The sequence below is a fragment of the Rhinichthys klamathensis genome, unplaced genomic scaffold (assembly GCF_029890125.1).
Source record: "Rhinichthys klamathensis goyatoka isolate OS25496 unplaced genomic scaffold, OSU_Roscu_1.1 h1tg000794l_1, whole genome shotgun sequence".
Classification (NCBI taxonomy): Eukaryota; Metazoa; Chordata; class Actinopteri; order Cypriniformes; family Leuciscidae; genus Rhinichthys; species Rhinichthys klamathensis.
In genome coordinates, this window is record NW_026607189.1 from 75,001 (window position 1) to 84,203 (window position 9,203).

At 38.3% G+C, this 9,203-nt stretch overlaps 1 protein-coding gene across 1 annotated transcript; it reads right to left on the reverse strand.

Annotated features, from left to right (window-relative positions):
* Positions 1-7,112: 7,112 nt before the first annotated feature.
* On the reverse strand, positions 7,113-8,782 carry LOC130077976 (transmembrane protein 271-like). Its single transcript, XM_056243414.1, has one exon. It carries the CDS (start codon positions 8,475-8,477, stop codon positions 7,689-7,691), a length of 789 nt encoding a protein of 262 aa, XP_056099389.1. The 5' UTR covers positions 8,478-8,782; the 3' UTR covers positions 7,113-7,688.
* Positions 8,783-9,203: the final 421 nt, after the last annotated feature.

Below are 9,203 nucleotides of genomic sequence, written 5' to 3' on the forward strand. Positions count from 1 at the left end.
CAAATAAATGCTTTCTATTCATCAAAGAAAAATGAACAATAAAACAGATTTTCAACACTGATAATAATCATAACTGTTTCTTGAGCATCAGATCCTCATATTAGAGTGATTTCTGAAGGATCATGTGACACTGAAGACTGGAGTAATGATGCTGAAAATACAGCTTTGATCACAGGAATAAATTACACTTTACTATATATTCACATAGAAAACAGAAAATAATATTTCACTGTATTTTGGATCAAATAAATGCAGCTTTGGTGAGCAGAAGAGACTCCTTCTCAAACATTTTAAACTTTTTAAATGGTAGTGTGTGTCTTTATAGTGTTAGTGTTTCTAATGTCTTGAAACTTTGAAGGCACACTAAACATTATGGATCAGCACAGACGTTTATCCCGACCAAACCCATATTTAATGTTGCATGGGTTGAATTTTTCTTTCTTTTGCATAGTTATATTCTAGAGTTTGTCATGCAACCTTCCCTTTATTTGACTAACTTCTATCAAGTCACCGAAATATGATGTTTTAGACGTCAACAACAAAAGATATATAGGAAGCATTATCTCCTTCCTTTCAAAAACACATTGTGATATTCCAAAGAAAAATACTTTAATCGAAATATGACCCTTTCTTTCTGACAGCAGCAAGCCAGATCAATAACAGCCACTTTTATACAATCCAAAGCATTTACAAGAAGGAAAAAAGCTTTTTTTTTGTCTAGTTGAATATCCTGTTTTGCTCATAAATATCACTTCACAGACGAACTCTTTAAATCAAGAATAGATAAAGAAGTTTAAAAATACAGTTCTGATTGAATAGAGAGCCTAAGCCCCTCCCCTTCCGTCCGACCACCATGGGACCTTATTTCGGAAAAAATATTGTATGGTAGTCAATGGCGAGAGACAACTAATATTTTGATCTCGTTTGAATTGTGCCCTGAATTACACATATGATGTTTGTCAATTTAAAAGATACATTTTAAATTCAAGAAAGTCGCAGTTTGATGTAAAACTGTTGAGGTATAAGACTGTGAAAATACGTAATTACAAAGATTACAAACCCCAAAGGCGCACATTTTCTCTCAATGAATGAAGCTAACTTTACTGAAGCTAACTTTACTGAAGCCAACTTTACTGAAGCCAACTTTACTGAAGCCAACTTTACTGAAGCCAACTTTACTGAAGCTAACTTTACTGATGCTAACTTTACTGAAGCTAACTTTACTGATGCTAACTTTACTGAAGCTAACTTTACTGAAGCTAACTTTACTGAAGCTAACTTTACTGATGCTAACTTTACTGAGGCTAACTTTACTGATGCTAACTTTACTGAAGCTAACTTTACTGAAGCTAACTTACTGAAGCTAACTTTACTGAAGCTAACTTTACTGAAGCTAACTTTACTGAAGCTAACTTTACTGAAGCTAACCTTACTGAAGCTAACTTTACTAAATTTACTGAAGCTAACTTTACTGAAGCTAACTTTACTGAAGCTAACCTCACTGAAGCTAACTTTACTAAATTTACTGAAGCTAACTTTACTGAAGCTAACTTTACTGATGCTAAATTTACTGAAGCTAACTTTACTGAAGCTAACTTTACTGAAGCTTACTTTACTGAAGCTAACTTTACTGATGCTAAATTTACTCAAGATAACTTTACTGAAGCTAACCTTACTGAAGCTAACTTTACTAAATTTACTGAAGCTAACTTTACTGAAGCTAACTTTACTGAAGCTAACTTTACTGAAGCTAACTTTACTGAAGCTAACTTTACTGAAGCTAACTTTACTGAAGCTAACTTTACTGAAGATAACTTTACTGAAGATAACTTTACTGAAGCTAACCTTACTGAAGCTAACTTTACTAAATTTACTGAAGCTAACTTTACTGAAGCTAACTTTACTAAAGTTGCTGAAGCTAACTTTACTAACTTTACTGATGCTAACTTTACTGAAGCTAACTTTACTAACTTTACTGAAGCTAACTTTACTGAAGCTAACTTTACTGAAGCTAACTTTACTAAAGTTACTGAAGCTAACTTTACTAACTTTACTGAAGCTAACTTTACTGAAGCTAACTTTACTGAAGCTAACTTTACTGAAGCTAACTTTACTGAAGCTGACTTTACTGAAGCTAACCTTACTGATGCTAACTTTACTGATGCTAACCTTACTGAAGCTAACTTTACTGAAGCTAACTTTACTGAAGCTAACTTTACTGAAGCTGACTTTACTGAAGCTAACCTTACTGATGCTAACTTTACTGATGCTAACTTTACTGAGGCTAACTTTACTGATGCTAACTTTACTGAAGCTAACTTTACTGAAGCTAACCTTACTGAAACTAACCTTACTGAAGCTAACTTTACTGATGCTAACTTTACTGAAGCTAACTCTACTGAAGCTAACGTCTGTCATTGTTTCTATAGTCTTCTGTTATAATCGTAACGTTACGCCGTCATCGAGTGTTTTGTACCAGACTGCACACACACACGAGCAGCGGATCTCGCTCGTTGTTTCGCTTCCCGGGAGATGTAGTTCATTGAGCGATTTTCACATAAAACTAAATGTTACTCTTCTGTTTTATGACAAACTGCGACTTTCTTGACTTTCAGAACTATCTTTTAAACTGACAAACATCATATGTGTAATTCAGGGCAGAGTTCAGACGGAATAAAAAGATAAGTTGTCTCTTGCCATACATATTTTTTCCGAAATAAGGTCCCATGAGCCGGAAGCGGAGGGGAGGGGCTTATGCTCTCTATGAGAACGGCTGTAATTGTCATAGATATCCATAATAAAGGCTAGATGTGTTACGGCGCGTCATCACCGGCGGCCATCTTGTCACAGGCAAGCTTTCTGGCGGGCTCTGTGGTGCCTGATGTAAGATGAGTGATCAGCACGAACACAAATTCTCTTATCTCGGTGAAATCTTGACGGATTTACAAACGGTTTGGTTTCTTACAAACGTTATTAACGTGGCTATAATTCTGGATGATTATTTATTTATACACTTATTATTCATAAGTATGCAGTGTCATAACGACATCTCTGATGTTTATAACAAACCAAACCGAAAATGGGTAGAAAATTGAGCAAGTTATGGTTATTTAAAAAGTACATGCACCATTAAAACACAATGTTAGAGTGAGCGAGCTGCCTGTGACAAGATGGCCGCCAGTGCGGACGGCGACCTCCATTGGCCAGCAGTGCGGACGAGACATCTAGCCTTTATTATGGACATCTATGGTAATTGTAGTCAAGATGAACATGTACAATTATAAAGTTTGCTCGATTTAGATAATGAATCTGGAGAATAACAAGAGAAATCATGACATCTCTGACTCATACACTTCCATATTTAAACAAACAAGTGCATTAACCACTGTATATTTCATTATCAAAATTAAAGTCCACAAGCACAAAAAAAAAGCATAATGATGAATTTAAACGGGCAGAACATTATGATTTCTTGTCCTGGTCATTTGAATAATAGATAACAGAAAATGGGCTGGAAATGAGGCAACAAGCAATTTGCATTACACGTCTCCGGCCTCCATTAGCTAAATAAAAGCTAAATTTGTGAAGATTTGCCATAAAAGAATGGAAAACTCAACAGCACAAACCCTTCCAGAACTTCCCCTGACCTTCAGCAACATTTCCATTGCATTATGCTTTCTAACATCGTCACATTTTCATCAGAATATACAGTGTGTATTTAAAGGATTGGTTGAAAAGGCACTTTTCACAGTCGGAAGCGTCTTACCGAAACACAATGACTGTATTCGCTTTCCCATCATGCAGTTGTTATTCTGCACGACTGACATTTTTCAAAGGGCCGGCATTTCCCTTCTAGGCTGTTAATTCACATCCAGAGCTCTTTTAGTTCTATTAATGATGAGCGAATCCTCTCGGGGAAATCGGGAAGTTTGCACTAACTGTTAGATCTCACTGGCTAATCAAACTCGAGAGGGGTGAGATGGTGAAGACGTAAAATATCATAAAGATTTGCTTCAAATATTTACACGGCAATCATGCACACGAGTCACGACAGATGTCAATACCTGAGTGCGACCGTTCACACACACACATCTGAGGCTTCTTTCTAAACAAACAACTCCAGCAAATGACAGGTTGGATATGCTGAGAATGAGAAGTGCTTTCGTTCGGGATCATTACTCAGGAACAGCATTAATCATATCCCACAGTCATAACTCTAATAAGCTGAAATGTTCTGAATGGAAACGCCTCGCATAAGCAGCGGCTTTTTGTTTGACATTTCAGGAAGAGGGAAAACACATTTCTAGAGACGCCTTTCCGAAAGATACACTGATACTGTACATCATCACAGGCTTCAGTGATAAAGCAAAGCCGCATGAAAACACATTTCTAATCGCAGATCCACGAGTCTAAAAACTATGACATCTTCATTTAAATGTTGGTATTTAGAATCATTTAAAACAAAGTTTTTCTAGGTGACTTATTAGATATGCACTACTTTTCAAAAGTTTGGGAAGAGTTTTAAAGAAATTAATACTTTTATTCAACAAGGACGCATTAAATTGATCAAACGTTACAGTAAAGACATTTATATTGTTACATAAAATATGCAACTGTTTTCAACACTGATGATAATCATAAATAAATGTTTTTTGAGCATCAGATCCTCATATTAGAGTGATTTCTGAAGGATCATGTGACACTGAAGACTGGAGTAATGATGCTGAAAATACAGCTTTGATCACAGGAATAAATTACACTTTACTATACAGGTGAAACTCGAAAAATTAAAATATCGTGCAAAAGTTCATTTATTTCAGTAATTCAACTTAAAAGGTGAAACTAATATATTATATAGACTCATTACATGCAGAGTGAGATATTTCAAGCCTTTATTTGTTATAATTGTGATGATTATGGATGACAGATATGAAAACCCCAAAGTCAAAATTAGAATATTGTGAAAAAGTTTTCATATCTGTAAGCCATAATCATCAAAATTATAACACATGAAGGCTTGAAATATCTCACTTTGCATGTAATGAGTCTATATAATATATTAGTTTCACCTTTTAAGTTGAATTACTGAAATAAATGAACTTTTGCACGATATTAAAATATTTTCGAGTTTCACCTGTATATTCACATTGAAAACAGCTGTTTTTAAAATGCAATATTTCACAGTTTTTACTGTATTTTTGATCACATAAATGCAGCCTTGGTGAGCAGAAGACACTTCTGAAAGATAGAGCAAGTAAACGAGATTCTTGTGATGTTTTCGCCTCAATTTAAGCTTTTTGGAGCATCTCAAATCATGTCAGAAGTTTTTCAGTACAGCCGTCATTAATGCAGAATAAAGACACACCAAATACTGAGACATTCTCAAAGTCGTGTCATTTCTTATAATGAATAAAATAATATCCAGCAAAACAGAAGCATGTTCAGTATGATCTCCGAGTTTGAGAGACAAAAGCTCGTCTCTTCATCAGAAACGCCTCATCTGAGGTTTTGTCCTCGTGCCAAAGCATATAATATCCACTCAGAATAATTAGGCATATTCTCGACGTGTTTGTAATGCATATAATACCTCGGATGAAAAGCGCAGGTCTTTGTAAAATGTCCCTTTGGCATCCAGTGAAAAATCTCTTCAAAGAGATCGCTCTAAAACGCTAAACTGAAACGTATGATTGTGTTTGTTGCATTAAACAACCGGCTTTGCTTTGAGCACCAGATCAGACTTGACAAACCAAGCACATTTGCATTTCAAAGACTGGTTTGGTACATATCTAATTACACACAGGTAGAAACAGGGTCAAGGAACCATGGCAACAACACCTGCTGGAGGAAGAACACACCGTCACGAGTCCAACCTGGACTCAACATCAGGAGAGAGAGAGAGAGAGAGAGAGAATACACCTTTTATTCAGAAGTGGAACAGAAGCAATATGAGGGAAACAATCGAGAAGCTATGGCCATCCCTAGTCAAAAAAGTCAGGATTCACAATGATATGTCAATCAATCCTTAAATCAGTCGTACCGGATAAACTGCTGTTTTGATTCTTAATGCTTCTGGGATTATTGGATTTCTTGCTAATAGACAGCAGCGTTATTATAATGAACTCAACCCATAGAAAAGCCTGGTGACACTTTACCGAAAGTCATTTGATTGCACCTTATAAAGCGTTAACTGCAACCACAGTTATAACAGATTATAAAATGTATCCATTCATTGTTACACCTTTAGAAAGCAAAAGGAATCAATTTTAATGCATTTTAACTTTGGTTACAATTATTTATGAAAAGATATAATGCATTTATGAATGCCCTAATAATACATGAAGGCTTTAAGTAAAGTGTTACCAAAAACATTCTCATTACTTTAAATTAAATCAACTTTTAGGCTATATAAAACCCTAAATTCAATTAACTTCAGCTCCCAATGCAACATTGTGTTGAAGTTGATGTTCTAAAATAACTAAAACTGTTATGATAGAGGTCCTACGTGAGCATTTTATTCAGCTGGCAAAATAATAATAATCATATTTCTATTGCGTTTTGCATCATAATAGTCCTATTGGGAAATTATTTTTGTTTTGTGTTGTGTTCTATTGGAATAATGTAAAATAACAGACATTCCATCAGTAACAGAATAACACAACCAACATTCCAATTGGAATTCTGTACAATTTATTTTTTAAATAATTGTTTCACTGTTTATTTAATCACCAGTTTGGGTTTAAGTGTTGTCGGAAACCTCTAATGATACAGAGGATAACCGTACAACTCCAGCGACTCACAAGCTTTCAGCTGAACATGTTCTCCTCTGGAACATCATGATTCAGAAACACTAATCGTGTCCCCCGATGTTCTGTCTGATGGGTAACGCCTGTCATTTCACTGTCGCCAACAGCTTTCTGTCTGAAACACCGGATCAAGAGGTCATAAACAATCATGAGACGTCTCATTTTAGACTTTCAGAATAAATCTTCAACTTCATTTTATCCTGTTGGGAATCATAATGGTCTGGTTCTAAATCATAACACAAATTACACACACACACACACACACACTTCTCATATGATATTTTTACTCAGTTCGTCACTTCTTTTCGTTTTGTGCCCTGCTGGAATACTGTAAAACAGATCCTAGGGTCATTCGCTTCCCAATTGCAACACAAATCCCAGCAGAATCCTGTACACAAACCTTTTTGACTAGAGATGAACTGGGAATACAATCAATCAGGAAGGTCAAAAACAAAACAAAACTTACATGATGCATACGTCTATCACGTTTACCTTCTCATATGTTCTTTTTGCTCAGTTGGCAGCTTCTTTTTGTTTTGTGCCCTGCTGGAATACTGTAAGAAAACCAGGATCCTTTAGGACAGATTCCAAACTATGACAAAAATTCCAATGGGAATCCTGTACACACAAACCTTTGGGATTTTGACATGGGATGAACCGAGAATACAATCAGTCAGTCAGAGAGGTCAAAAACAAAACAAAAACAAATGTTGCACATAATCCTTTCAGCACGTACACCTTCTCATAGGTTTGTCCTGTAGTTTATGCACAACTAAAGAGTGTCGGCTGTAAAAAGTACATTAGGCAACTATAAATAAACGTGCTAATTCCAAGTTCAGCGTGATTGTCAGTGCAAAACGGTTCCTCGTGTATAGCTCTCCTCTGTTATTTGCTGCTCTCTTCTCCAGGGAATATGTCATCGTATGCTGGAGGCATCTCGCTGTGAAGCGGGTACGAAAACGGGTACGAGTGATTAAGCTCCGGATTGGTGGGCGAAAAGCCCGGTAACTCCATGCACGGGTGACCCCTGCTCTGCACCTCTCCGTCCGCCTCGTCCAACGCGTGAAACACCCCCAGGTTGATGTAGGACACCGGCTGAAACTCCGTTACCGTGAAGTCTCGCTCCTCGTTGAGGATAATGCGCGCGCTCCGACGCTGCGTCCTGCGTCTCCGGCGAAACCGCGCCGCGTGGTAACGCTTAATAATAATCAGGTTCATCAGCCCTAGTAGGCACTCCAGAGTGTTAAGTACAGTGGAGACCACCAGACCCCGCTGGTACACCTTGAGCCCATCGCACGCCGGGTTTACATCCACAGAGTCCGCGCAATAGTGCGCGTATTTCCTCTCCACCAGGGACACCGTATCGCCATCCACCACCGCGCCCGAAAACGCAGTGAGAACCCCTAGAAGAAACACTAAAATCCCAAAGAGGAAAAAATTCGCACATCTGGGCTTCCCCCTGCAAAAGACCAGCGCAACTCCCATCAGAACCTGCCCGACAGCCACTAAAATGCCCGAGTAAAACGCGCCGGCCGCGGTGCCCAGATGGAAGTGCGCTCGCACCCTGGAGCCCAACGCGATGCATTTGAATCCCACGATCACCGCGCTCACGGCACACACGAAAAGCACACAGCTGGAGACGATAGTGCACAGTCCTTTGCCACTCAGCTTCATTATAATCCTCCTCTGCCTCCTTCATCCTCCTTTGTCCTCCTCGTCAGCTCCTCTGGAAGCGCTGTCGGTTGGTGACATGACTCGCCGGTGTTTGCGCTTCGCTTCTAGGATCTCCGACTCGCGCTTATTAATTATGGATATGCTCCTTCTGCGGTAATGGCCCCCTAAATCCAACCCAGAGGTGGTGGTCACCTTCATGACCCTGTCGCTCCATCCATCGAGACCCCGAAGGAGATGAAGCGCATCCCTCGCGTCTGATGCTGGAGAGAGAAGAGTCCTCCCTCTCCCTCTCTCCCTCTCCCTCTCTCTCTCCCTCTCTCTCTCTCCCTCTCTCTCTCTCCCTCTCTCTCATGCAGCACTGAGACTGAACATGTGCCGGAGGCTGGAGATCAGGGGAACGCGATCCGACCCCTACTGGTCTCACTTACCAACTACTGAATGTGTCACCCAGTGTTCTTCGTGTTGTCACGCTTATAAATTACCGTCTCAGTTTAAAAATAACAACAATAACCGCGTGTCATCATCATGAGGCGCTCTAAATATACAGTCAAACCAAAAATTATTCAGACACCAGATATCTTTTTTTTCTTCTTTTTTTTTCACTATAGTTCATTTATGTAAGTGACGATAGAAAAATAAAGTAAACTCTTGACATATTGTACGCAGAACTTCTTCATACACTGGACTTCCAGTAAAATGTATAAAAATTTGGGACCAAAAATTATT

Excerpts from the sequence above, each read along its gene's own strand:
- LOC130077976 (XM_056243414.1), bottom strand. The coding sequence starts at position 8,477 with ATGAAGCTGAGTGGCAAAGGACTGTGCACTATCGTCTCCAGCTGTGTG.